The sequence below is a fragment of the Macaca thibetana genome, chromosome 8 (assembly GCF_024542745.1).
Source record: "Macaca thibetana thibetana isolate TM-01 chromosome 8, ASM2454274v1, whole genome shotgun sequence".
In the NCBI taxonomy this organism is placed as follows: Eukaryota; Metazoa; Chordata; class Mammalia; order Primates; family Cercopithecidae; genus Macaca; species Macaca thibetana.
The window spans coordinates 103,654,447-103,668,474 of record NC_065585.1 but is presented as its reverse complement, the minus strand read 5'-3'; the positions used below and the strand labels follow the sequence as shown (position 1 = coordinate 103,668,474).

At 35.2% G+C, this 14,028-nt stretch overlaps 1 protein-coding gene across 1 annotated transcript in view; it reads left to right on the top strand.

The window, feature by feature from the left end:
- Positions 1–14,028, top strand: part of LOC126961199 (disintegrin and metalloproteinase domain-containing protein 18) — a 119,698-nt gene that overhangs the window by 17,325 nt on the left and 88,345 nt on the right. Inside the window, exons 4-7 of the mRNA XM_050801321.1 lie at positions 2,433–2,498; positions 8,000–8,071; positions 8,272–8,438; positions 9,182–9,263. Coding sequence (XP_050657278.1) covers positions 2,433–2,498; positions 8,000–8,071; positions 8,272–8,438; positions 9,182–9,263 — 387 coding nt within the window. The remainder of the gene's footprint in view (positions 1–2,432; positions 2,499–7,999; positions 8,072–8,271; positions 8,439–9,181; positions 9,264–14,028) is intronic.

The window sequence follows — 14,028 nt, the reverse complement described above, 5'->3', positions numbered from 1 at the left end:
TGCTGTCGCTGGAGTGTTGAAGTCATCCACTATTATTGTGTTGTTGTCTATCTCTTTTCATAGGACAAGTAGTCATTGTTTTATGAATGTGGGAGCACCAAAGTTAGGTGCATATATATTTAGGATTGTAATATCTTCTTGTTGGATTGATCCTTTTATCATTATATAATGACATCTGTATTAGTTTGTGCTCACAATGCTAATAAAGACATACTCGAGACTAGGTAATTTGTAAAGGAAAAAGGTTTAATGGATTCACAGTTCCATATGGCTGGAGAGGCCTCACATCATGGCAGAAGATGAAGGAAGAGCAAAGGGACATCTTTCATGTCAGCAGGCAAGAGAGCTTGGGCCAGGGACTCCCATTTATGAAACCATCAGATCTCATGAGACTTATTCACTACAATGAGAACAGTATGGGGGAAACTGCACCCATGATTCAATTATTTCCACCTAACCCCACCTTTGACAGATGGGGGTTATTACAATATTTGGGTGGGGACACAGTCAAAGCATGTCAACATCCTTTTGTCTTTTAAAACTGTTTTGCTTAAAAGTCTATTTTACCTAAGAATAGCACCTCCTGCTTGCCTTTAGTTTCTATTTGTCTGGAATGTCTTTTCCACCCCTTTGCCTTGAGTCTATAAGAATCTTTACATGTTAGGTGAGTCTCTAGAAGCCAGTAGATGTTTGATTTGTGAATTTGTTTAACCATCCTGCCAATATGTATCTTCTAAGTGGTGTATTTAGACCATTTACATTCGACATTAATATTGAGGTGTGAGACACTGCTCCAGTCATGCTGATTGTCACAAAGATACTTCGTATTCTTCATTGTGTTATTGTTTTATAGGTCCTATGCATTGTATGCTTTCAAGAGGTCCTATTCTGGTGTGTATTGAAATTTTGTTTTAAGAGGTACAACTCCTTTTAGCATTTCTTGTAGGGCTGATCTAGTAGTGACAAATTCGCTTAATATTTGCTTGTTTGAAAAAGACTTTACTTCTCCTTCATTTATAAAACTTAGTTTTGCTGGCTACAAAATTCTTGGCAGAGTTATTCTTTATAAAGAGACTAAAGATGAATGTCACCCCTTCTTGTTTGCAAGGTTGCTGCTGAGAAAGTTAAACTTTTTAGTCATTAAGTATCGATTTTAATAATTCTATAATTTTGATTATTTTAGTGCACCCTTTTCTCACTCAACGTTATTTCAGTTTGAGCAATAAGTTGCATGGTCATTCAATAGTATGATCACAAAAAACACACCAATAACAGAAAGTTTAAAAGACAAAACTCACATATTTTAGAATATTGAAAAAAAATGAGAGTCCCCTTTTTTACAAAATTGCATATATACATGTATACACAAGGAGAGGATATATAAATAGATGGATAGATAAATAAACATATATGTCTTGATAGATGATAGACTGATAGATTTAGATGATGAATAGATAGTCTGATAGGTCCATTAGATAGATAGATAGATAGATAGATAGATAGATAGATAGATAGATAGATAAACAATGATAGATATATGAGATGAGGCATACTTTACTTTCCCATGGAAATATAAACCAACCTATTTAAATAGAGGCTCTATCCAGTCAGCTTATTCGTTTGCTTGTTTACTTATTTTAACTCGGACTATTCTATTGCAGATTCAACACCCTCTTTACTCTTGTATTTGGTGGCCAGTAAATATGCTTAGATGAAAGAAGAAATTTCTCTGAAGTTTCTATGTGTGAGAAGGCACTTCAGTTTGTTAGAAATAAAGCTCATGTAAAATTATCAATAAAGTGTTCAATGAGGATGTAATAAGTGATGATTTATAGGAGATAATCATATGGGTACACAGGGAAGAACAGAATATAAAATATCAGAAATAATTCAATTGTTCCAGAGCATAGGCTTTGTGTGTCATTTGATGTAATGCAATAATTATTGATTGTGTAAGAAGATAATCTATAAATCATCAATTATTATTAATAGACAATTCACAGTATTTACTTGAATTTCAGTATAGACTATGTGTTCTCAAATATTTCCTATATCTCTATGAATGGACAATTTTCAGTATGCCACAGTTAGTGTTGCTTAGTCCTTCATAAGACAGTCAGTGAAAAATGTTCAAAGTGTAGATTTGTCAGCAGATGAAGACAGCAGAAGGTGTATCTTTATGTTTATGTTTTTTTCTCCTCATTCAGCATTAACAGAGACTAGACCCTTACATTACTCTAGTAGGTTCATTGTAAATATTTTAAGCTTGAAATATGTTTTGAAGTAGAATTTTCTACATTGGAATTAATTTTTATATTTAAGTCCTTATGAAAATTTTATATGCAATTTTTTGCTGTCTTTACATGCCATTTTTTCTGTTAAATTCAATACATGTTAACATTTTATAAATCCGTGTTGTTGTTTCTTTCCAGAAAAAAAATCTTTCAAAACTATTACCCCAATATCTGGAAATATACATTATAGTGGAAAAAGCTTTGGTAAGTATGCTTTCAAGAGGTCTTTCAAAAAGGAGCTAAGTATGCTTTCAAGAAAGAACTTTCCTTCTTGCCTTCCTGTCTTCTCTCTTTTCTCTCTTCCTCCTCCTTTGCCTTCCTCCATTGTCTCCCTATTTTCTTCCTCTCCTCTCTTTTCCTCCCCTCCCCTCTGTCTTCCCTTTCCTTCCTCTACCCCTCCTTCATTCACTCTCTCCCTTTGTTCCCCCCCCTTCTTCTCCTTGTTATGAAGATTATCCTAGCCTCATCAAATAAGTTAACGAATTTTCTTCTTCTTATAGTCTCTTTGAGAATTTAGATGTTATGAGTATGACTCCTTCCACATATAGTTGAAAGAATTTACTCTGAAACCCTGTAGACCTTAAGTTTTCTTTGGGTAAATATTTTAAAGTACATATTAAATTTCTTTACATATGATATACATAGGGAAGTTTAGATTTTCTTTAAACTTGTTTTACTTTCTACAAGCTAGATTGCTATGGTTTGAATGTGTTCCCTTCATAATTCATGTATTAAAACGTAATGGCCAATGTTATGGCTTTAAGGAATGAGGCAATTCTGCCACGAAAGATTCTTCCCTCATGTATGGGATTAAGTCTCCTATAAAACAGACTTCATGTAGCATTCTGTAGCTTGCCTTTCTGCTTTCCTCCCTATGAGGACATAGCAAAAAGGTCCTCACCAGACCAGTTTGTGGTGCCTTGATCGCAGACTTCTCAGCCTCTAGGACTATGAACAATAAATTTGTGTCCTTTACAAACTACCCAATCTGTCATATTCTGTCATAGCAGCACAAATGGACCAACACAGAAGTTGGTATCAGGAGTAGGTGTTGCCATAGCAAGTGTCTAAAAATGTGGAAGTAATTTTGGTACCTAGCAATGGGTTGAAGCAGGAGCTGTTTTGAAGTAAATAATGGAAAAAGCTTGTATTATTGCGAATGGAGTATGAAGGGTGATTCTGATGAGTGCTCAGAGGAAGAGAAGGGAATTAGGGAAGTTGTGAATCTTTTTAGAGATCAGTGGTTATGAACAGTTTTTAGAAATTACTTAAGTGGTCATGAACAGAATGCTGGTAGAAATATGGACAGTAAAGGCTATTCTTATGAGAGCTCAGATGGAAGTGAAGTCCAAGGTACCGGAAACTGGGAGAAAGACCACTCTTGTTATAAAGTGGCCAATCACTTGGCTGAGTTAAGCCCATGCCGTTGAACTTTATGGAAGACAGAACTTAAGAATGATGAACTCAGGTATTTGGCAAAAGAAATCTAAGCAGCAAGGTGTTCAGGATGCTGCATGCCTTTTTCTACTTATTTATAGTAAAATTTGAGACAAGATAAATGGTTTAAATATAGATTTTATAATTAAAAGGGAAGAAGAATGTAAAAATTTGAAAAACTCGCAGCCTGGCCCTGTAAAAACAAACAAACAAACAAACAAAAAAAACAAACAACAAAAAAAACGGTGGAGGCAGGAGTGGGGGTGGGGTAAGTATGTATGGTAGAATAGCAAGAGTGTGTCAAGTGACCTTTAAAGAAAATTGATGTGGATAGAGGAAGTCAGCTGCTATTTATCAACACAAGAGGAGAATAACCCCAAAGACATTTTAGAGATCTTCAAGGCTGCCTTCCTATTACTGTTATGCCCAGACCGTTTGTTCCCCAAAGAAGACCACCAGAGTCCAGAGTCAAAGCCAAGCGGCAAGGATCTTTACTACAAGTTCGAACTTGGTCCCTCCATTCCACAGCATACGGGAGGGCCTCGAACAATGTGAGTGCTTGCTTTTTATAGCCCGATGTAAACAGGATATGTAAAGTTACAGGGAACAAGGTAATTCTCTCGGTTACAGCATTACAATTGGTTAACATTATACATTTAGCATTCCTTATCGGAGATCTCCCAGGTGATGTTTTTCTGAAGTTTGAAAGCTGGACTCAGGAAGTTGGGAGATATATGGGGGATGTGCCTCATTCCTTTCATTACAAGCTCAGCGTGCTAGGGATTTGTAAGCAAGACAAGTTAAAGAGAGAAGCCAGAATGCTTATAGGACCTTGAGACTTACTACACACCGGGGCCACCTCAGGTCTAAGATCCTTGCATCACAGCCAGGCACTTCTCTGCTGCCCTGGCTGTAGCTCAGCTGGGCCCAGGTGCATCTCAGACTGTAATTTCAAAGGGTGCAGACTGTGAACCTTGGCTGTGTCCACCTGGTGCTAACTCTCCAGGCTCACAGAGTGCAAGAGCTGTGGTGGCATGGCTACCTCCACCTCTATTTCAAAGGATGCTTCAGAGAGATCCCACCAAGGCAATGTCTAGCAGAGACATAGGTGCTGGACCACCCACAACACTGCAGAACTATAGAGCAACCAGGAAGGAACGACAGCCTGGGAAAGCGGCGTGCATGCATTTTCAATGTGTGAGAGCTGAAGCATGGGCTGCACACAGCAAAGCCTTAGGGGCTCAAATCCCACCCCGGTGTGTCTCATGGGTGGGTCATGGAGTCAAAGAAGATCATTTGCAGGCCCTAAAATTTAATATTGTTTGCTCTGTTGGGTTTTGCATTGGTTTGGGACCTGCTGTTCCCTTCTTCTTGACTCTTTCTTCTGCCTGAAATGGGAATGTCTGTCCTATGCCTGTCCCACCGTTGTATCTTGGAAGCGTATAACTTGTTCGATTTCATAGACTCACAGCTGGAAATTAATTTGCCTCAGGATAAATCTTGCCTTGAGTCTTACTCATATAATGTTTAGGTGAGATTTTGAAATTAGACTTAAAAACTGATGATAGAACAAGTTAGGATTTTTTAGGACTATTTGGATGGGATGAAGGTATTTTGTACGTGAGGATGATATGAGTTTTGGGAAACTAGGGATGGAATGTTAGGGTTTGAATGTGTTCCTTCCAAAATTCAGGTATTAAAACTTAATGGCTAAGGTGATGGTATTAAGGAATGGGACCATTTAGAGGTGATTAGTGCATGAGGAACTTCTTCCCTTGTGGATGAGATTAAGGCCCTTATAAAAGCACTGTGTAGCTTGCTCTTCTGCATTCTGCCATGTGAGGATATAGCAAGAAGGCCCTCACCAGGCCAGATGCTAGCAACTTGCTCTTGGACTTCTCCACTCCCAGAAATGTGAAGAAATAGATTTCTCTTTTTTATAATACCCAGTGTGTGTTATTCTTTTTAGCAGGCAAATGGACTAAGGCATAGGTTTTCAAGTAATTTTTAAAAATGATCTAAATTATCAAATTTCTTAGAATGAATTTGTAACACATTCTTTTTGTCTTTTAGAAATTGGTATATTTGTAGTATCAGCATTTCTAATGTTCACCAGTGATATTGGTGGGATATCCCTCTTTGCTTTTTAGCTGCATTTTACTATTTTAAACTTATTATTTTGAAAGAACTTTAGACTTACATGAAAGTTAAGAAACAGTAAAGAGATTCTTTTCACAGCTTCTCCTAAGTTAACCTCTTATTATAATCATAATATCGTAATCAAAACTTAAAAGTTAATGTTTCTACATTATTATCAACCATTATAAAAATTTTGACATTTTTCCCACAAATGTCTTTTTCCTAATTCAGTCCTCAATTATAAGATCGTACATTCCATTGAGTTGACATGTCTCTTTTTTCTACTCCAATCTGTGGCATTACTATGATCTTTGTCTTTCATGTACCTTGGCACGATTGGAGAATACATGCCAGTTATTTTGTAGAAATGTTTCTCAGTTTGGACTTGCCTGAATTTTCTTGTGGTGACATTGATAATCCATTTTATGTCTGACGAGAATATCCAAAAAAGACCTTTTCTTGTTAAGCTGTTGTTAAAGTAGTGTTGGTTTCATAAAACAAATTACAATGTCTGCCCTTTTCCTACATTCTGAATGAATGATTTTTGTACAAATACCTTTACTTATTCTTTACTTATTATTTAAATATCGGTAACCATTAACTTTTTTTAGAGAGAGAGAGAGAGAGACAGGGCCTCACTCTGTCATGCAGCGTGGAGTGCAGTGACAAAATCATAGCTCACCGCAATCTCGAACTCCTGGCCTCAACCAATCCTCCTGCCTCATTCTTCCAAGTAGCTGGGACTACAGGCATGAACCACAATGCCTGGATAATTTTTAAAAAATTTTTATAGAGACGAAGTCTCACCATGTTGTCCACGCCTCAGTTTCCCAAAGAGCTGGGGTTATAGGCATGAGCCACTGCACCTGCCCAACAATTAACCCTTACAGTCCTCTCAACCTGATATTTCTTTATGGGAAGGTTTAAAGTTATAGAATCCACTTTAATAGTTACATGATTATATGTTGTTTGAACTTTACCTTTGGCCATTTTGGCAAATGCCATTTTAAGTAATATTTTCAAATTTATGAAAATGTAATAAGTGTTTGACATCAGTATTTTCATACTTTATTATCATCCTTTGATATTGTAATCTTCTTTCATTCCTGATATTGGCAATTTATATCTTCTCTGTAACCTTTTATTCTTTTTTTTTTTTTTTTTTTTTTTTTTTGAGACGGAGTCTCGCTCTGTCGCCCAGGTTGGAGTGCAGTGGCCGGATCTCAGCTCACTGCAAGCTCCGCCTCCCAGGTTTACGCCATTCTCCTGCCTCAGCCTCCCGAGTAGCTGGGACTACAGGCGCCCGCCACCTCGCCCGGCTAGTTTTTTTGGTATTTTTTAGTAGAGACGGGGTTTCACGGTGTTAGCCAGGATGGTCTCGATCTCCTGACCTCGTGATCCGCCCGTCTCGGCCTCCCAAAGTGCTGGGATTACAGGCTTGAGCCACCGCGCCCGGCCTATTCTTTTTAAAAGTATATATGTTTAAGATGTATACATCATGATGTTTTTGTATACATAGTGTTACCTTTTTGTGGTAAAAGTACCTAAAATCTAGTCTCTTAGCAAATTTTCAGTATATAAAGCAATATTGTTAACTGCAGTTCTCACATTGTACATTAGGTCTCTAGACTTATTTATTCTACATAACCCACACTTTGTATCCTATGAATGCCATTTCCACATTTCTTCCCACACTCTGCCCTCTGCCCATTGACAACCACCTTTTCACTTTGTTTCTATGTATCTGAATATATTTGTTTTGTTTTGTTTAGATGCCACATGTAAGTGAGATCATGTAGATTTTCTTTTCTGTGTATGGCTTATTTCACTTAGCATAATGTCCTCCAGACTCATCCATGTTTTCACAAATGACAGGACAACCATTTTCAAGGCTTAATAATATTTCTGGGTGTGTGTGTATTGTAGATATATGTATATACATAATATATAATCCATAGAAACTTAAGTCCCTTATGTAAAATAGTGTAGAATTTGCTCAAATCTACACACATTCTCCCATGTACTTTAAAACAGCTCTAGATTACTTATAATACCTAATACAATGCCTAAATATTTCATTCACATGATTCAAAATAATACTTTTATGAAAAATGAAATTTCTTTTTCAGTATGATTATATGGGATCTGAAATGATGGCTGTAACACATAAAATTGTCCAGGTTATTGGGCTTGTCAACACTGTAAGTTTTTACTTTTTCACATTTCCATTTTCATGAAAGTTTCTTTAATATAATTTCGGTTCTATCTTGGCCAATGAATAACTTAAATACTTTTTGTTTGTTCAATACTCAAAATACTGGAACATTTTCTTTATTTTTTAGTGTATCTTCTAAATGTAATAACTTGTTACTTTAAAAATGTATAATAAATTTATTTTTAGATGTTTACCCAGTTCAGATTGACTGTTACACTGTCTTCCTTGGAACTGTGGTCAAATGAAAACCAGATTTCCACCAGTGGGGATGCTGATGATATATTACAAAGATTTTTGGCGTGGAAACGGGACTATCTCATCCTACGGCCCCATGACATAGCATACTTACTTGTGTAAGCACAGTGTTCTACATTAATAAAGATATCTGCATAAATAATTATTTTAAATTGGTAATTTAGTGAATTTATTGTGTTCGTCAACTTTTCGTAAGCCCCTTTGAAAGTGTTTAAAAATTAGTAGCCTTTGCCATGGAGGTACTGGTGTACTTAAAGATATAATAAAAGTAACAATAATCAATTTTGTATTAGAATAGTTTGGAGTGTAAGTATTATTTCAAAAACCTGCATTTCATGAACTTCTACAATATTGACTTTACTATAGAAAACATATAATCCTTAGTTTATGAATGATGTAAAAATGGAGACTATTCAGTTAAAATTATCCATGATAAATTAATACATTTCATGTCTACTTTTTACTAGGAGGGATTTGGGTTTTTTCTTTTCACTATTTAATATGTTAAAATGCTTATCTTTAGGAGTGGTAAGATTGCCTCTTCCACAAATTAAAAATTATTTTCTCTTTAACTTTTGGTAACCAAATGAAGTTAAATTTGAGCTAATAAAATTATATCCATTTTAGGAGATGCAAAAGGAAATTACATTGGTGTTAAAGTGAATTGATTAAAGTCAATGATTTTAGTATTTTGTATAGTTTACTGGATATTACCTAGTTTGAAGCTTTATATATTTGCAAAGTCATTTTTAAAATTTTATGTAAAGAAGGTTTAATTTAATAAATAAGTTTACAAATTGTTTTGCCTAACTATGTTAATAAAAAAATTATAATAATGTAGTTACAGGAAACATCCTAAATATGTGGGAGCAACATTTCCAGGCACCATATGCAATGAAAGCTATGACGCAGGTATTGCTATGGTACGTAATTTTTATTCTTTGTTACATCACTATTTTTAAGCTGTATATTATATTTTATAAGTATTAATTTAAGTAAACAATGTATAATCACTTGATCTTTTCTGAATATGTATATTCATTATTATTTTTTTGGGACAAAATTAATAGAATCTCAGAAAGTTTATTTATTTATAAAGTTCAAACACAAAGAATATTATGTGAACAAACTTTAGTGTAACCACTCACCAACTGGTCATAATGGACACGAATATTTGCTTTAGATTTTTAAATAAATAAAGCACTAGAGCAATGTTAAAGCCTCCTGCATATTTCCTCCAAGTTCAATAAATAGCAAAAATCATGAATTTGTGCTTGCAATTTTACACATACTTTATGCTATTATAATAAATATATGTATGCGTAAATGATATATATTGGTTTGGGATATTGAAAATTTGTATATTGATAAAAATATTTCCTGCATAATCTACGACTAAATCATCTTTCTCAATTAAAAAATTTCATCTTTGTAACCATATAACTCCATGTTAATTTCTTTTTAAAGAAAAGTTTTATTGAAGTACAAAATATAGCATATAGATAAAATTCCACAAGTCAAAGTATATAGCACAATTAATTTTTATCAAGTTTATACATAGGTGTAAACACTACAAAGATCAAGAAATAAGATATTATCAACACTTCAGAAGGTGCTTGTGAATCATGTGTCCTCCCACCTACTATTTGTACCAAAGGAAACCACAATCCCATTGCCGTTGTTTAATTTTACTTCTTTTTGAAGTTTATGTAAGCAGAACAGTGTGTATTCTTGTCTGCTCTATTTTGCTCAATATTATGCCTGTAACAATCATTTATGTTTTTATGGGTAGGAATAGTTTATTTATTCTTTTACTATGTATTTCTAAAAAATATGCCCTGACTATTCAAATGTGAGTATTATCTATTGACTTCCTATTATTGAAGTTAGAATGTAACATCCCAATAGTTCATCATATCCGTATTTTGACTCCTTTACTTCCCCTCTGTAATTATATACTTCATTTGAATTGTGTCTTATTCCCTAATGAGCCAAGTAATGAACTAAGATTAAATTGCCTTTATTGTGTGCCTTTTCGTTCTTCCTAAATTTAATAAGTGCATTATACTGATTTGCACAACAATTGCTTAATAAAATTATACATTGCTTCTAGTTTTCTCCTTGTTTCAGAAATTTCTTTTTCCTTTCTTGGAGACATTCTGGAGAGATTGTCTGTTTTACCAATCTATATTAGACTTGATGCATAGACAGGGTTTGAGAATTTTCAATCTGGTTTCCTTTGTATTGTATGTATCCCTCTTTCATATTTTGCTCATTTTGGTAGAAATGAGCTCCTATAATTTACTGACAAAGAAAAATGGGAAGTAAATTGTGCGAAAGTTGTGTGATAGAAAAAATTTTAATTTCTTTTAATTCCAACTTTTAAATTCAAGGGTACATGTACAGGATGTGCAGGTTTGTTACCTAGTTAAAAGTGTGCTATGCTGATTAGCTGCACATATCATTCCATCACCTAGGTATTAAGCCCAGCATCCTTTAGCTCTTCTTCCTGATCCTTTCCCACCTCCCACTTCTCCAACCTCCAACAGGCTCCAGTGTGTGCTGTTCCCCCCATGTGTCCATGTGTTCTCATTATTCAGCTCCCACTTGTAAGTGAGAATATGTGGTATTTGATTTTTTGTTCCTGCCTTAGTTTGCTGAGGATAATGGCTTCCAGCTTCATCCATGTCCCTGCAAAGGACATAATCTCATTTCTTTTATGGCTGCATAGTATTACATGATGTATATGTACCACATTTTCTTTATCCAGTCTATCTTGATGGCCATTTAGGTTGATTCTGTGTCTTTGCTATTGTGACTAGTGCTGCATAAACAAATGTGTGCATGTGTCTTTATTACAGAATGATTTATACTCCTTCGGGTATATAGTCAGTAATGGTATTCATGAGTCAAATGGTATTTCTGCCTCTAAGTCGCTGAGGAATTGCCACACTGTCTTCCACAATAGTTGAACTAATTTACACTCCCATAAACAGTGTAAAAGCATTCCTTTTTCTTCATAACCTCGGCAGCATCTGTTGTTTATTGACTTTTTAATAATAGCCATTCTGACTGATGTAAGATGCTATCTCATTGTGGTTTCAATTTACATTTCTCTAATGACCAGTGATGTTGAGCCTTTTTTCATGTTTGTTGGCCACATATATTTTTTTTGTGAGGAATGTCTGTTCTTGTCCTTTGTCCACTTTATAATGTTTTTTTTTTTCCTTGTAAATTTGTTTGTTCCTTGTAGATGCTGGATAGTAGACCTTTGTCAGATGAGTAGATCGCAAAAATTTTCTCCCATTCTGTAGGTTGTCTGTTTACTCTCTTGATCATTTTTTTGCTGTGCAAAAGTTATTTAGCTTAATTAGATCCCATTTTTCAATTTTGTTGCAATTGCTTTTGGCATCTTTTTCATGAAATCATTGCCCATGCCTATGTCCTGAATGGTACTGCATAGCTTCTCTTTCAGGGATTTTAGTTTAGTTTTTTTTTTTTTTTTTTTGAGTTAATTTTTGTATATGGTGTAAGGAAGGGGTCCAGTTTCATTCTTCTGCATATGGCTAGCCAGTTCTCCCAGCACCATTTATTAAATAGGCAATCCTTTTCCCATTGCTTGTTTTTGTTAGATCAGGTGGTTGTAGGTGTGTGGTCTTGTTTCTGGGTTCTCTACTTTGTTCTATTGGTCTGTGTGTCTGTTCTTGTACTAGTACCATGCTGTTTTGGTTACTGTAGCTTTGTTATATATTTTGTTGTACAGATTATTTCAACACCCAGGTATTAAGCCTAGTACCCATTAGTTATTCTTTCTGATCCTCTACCTCCTCCTACCCTCCATCCTCTGATAGGCGTCAGTGTGTGTTGTCCCATGTGTTTAGGTGTCCATGTGTTCTAGGTGTCTATGTGTTCTCATAATTCTAGGTGTCCACATGTTCTCATCATTTAGTTCCCACTTATAAGTGAGAACATGTGGTATTTGGTTTTCTGTTCCTGTGTTAGTTTGCTAAGGATAGTGACCTCCAGCTCCATCCATGTCCCTGCAAAAGACATAATCTCATTCCTTTTTATGGCTGCATAGTATTTAGAATGATTTATATTCCTTTGGGTATATACCCAGTAATGAAATTGCTGGGTCTAATGGTATTTCTGTCTTTGGGTCTTTGAGGAAACACCACATTGTTTTCCACAATGGCTGAAATAATTTACACTCCCACCAACAGTGTATAAGTGTTCCTCTTTCTCCACAACCTTGCCAGCATCTGCTATTTTTTTACTTTTTAGTAATAGCCACTCTTACTAGTGTGAGATGGTATCTCACTGTGATTTTGATTTGCATTTCTCTAATGTTGAGCTTTTTCTCTTATGATTGTTGGTCACATGTATTTCTTCTTTTGAAAAATGCCTGTTCATGTCCTTTGCCCAATTTTTATGGAGTTGTTAGTTTTTGCCTTCTAGTAAATTTCCTTAAGTTCCCTGCAGATGCTAGATATTAAACCTTTGTCAGATGCATAGTTGGCAAACATGTTCTCCCATTCTGTAGATTGTTTACTCTATTGAGAGTTTCTTATGCTGTGCAGAGTAAGAAACTTTAGTTTGTTCATTCTTCTGCATATGGCTAGCCAGTTCTCCCAGCACCATTTATTAAATAGGCAATCCTTTTCCTGTTAATCCATTCCTAGTTAATGAATGAAACTTTAGTTTAATTAGATCCCATTTGTCAATTTTTGGTTTTGTTGCAATTGCTGTGGTATCTTCATAATGAAATCTTTTGCCCCTGCCTATGTCCTGAATGGTACTGCCTAGTACCATTCTGTCTTCCAGGGATTTTATAGTTTTGGGTTTTACATTTAAGTCCTTAATCCATCTTGAGTTAATTTTTGCATATGGTGTAAGGAAGGGGCCCTGTTTCATTCTTCTGCTTATGTCTAGTTAGTTATCTCATCACCATTTATTAAATAGAGAATTCTTTCCCCTTTGCTTGTTTTTGTTAGGTTTGTTGAAGGTCAGATAGTTGTAGGCCTGTAGTATTTCTGGGATCTCTATTCTGTTCCGTTCGTCTAGATGTCTGTTTTTCTATCAGTACCCTGCTGTTGTGGTTACTGTAGCCCTGTAGTATAGTTTGAAGTCAGGTAGCAACCATTATGCCTTCAGCTTTGTTTTTTTGTTGTTGTTTTTGATTTTTGTTTGTTTGTTCTTTTCTTACAATTACCTTTCTATTCAGTCCTTTTATGGTTCCATATGAATTTTAAGATACTTTTCTCTAGTTCTGTGAAGAACATAAATGGTAGTTTAACAGAAATAGTACTGAATCTATAAACTGCTTTGGGCAGCGTGACTGTTTTAACAATATTGATTCTTTCTGTCCATGAGCATGGGATGTTTTTCCATTTGTTTTTATCATCTCTGATTTCTTTGAACAGTGGTTTGTCGTTCTCCTTGTAGAGATCTTTCACCTCCCTAGTCAGCTGTATCCTAGGTATTTTTTTCTTTTCATGAAAGTTGTGAATGTAAGTCCATTTATGACTTGACTCTTGACTTGGCTGTTATTGGTGTATAGGAATACCAGTGATTTTTGCATATGCTTTTGTATTCTAAGACTTTGCTGAAATTGTTTATCAGTTTAAGAAGCATTTGGGATGAGATGGTGGGGTTTCTAGAGATAGTATCATGTTATCTGCAAACAGG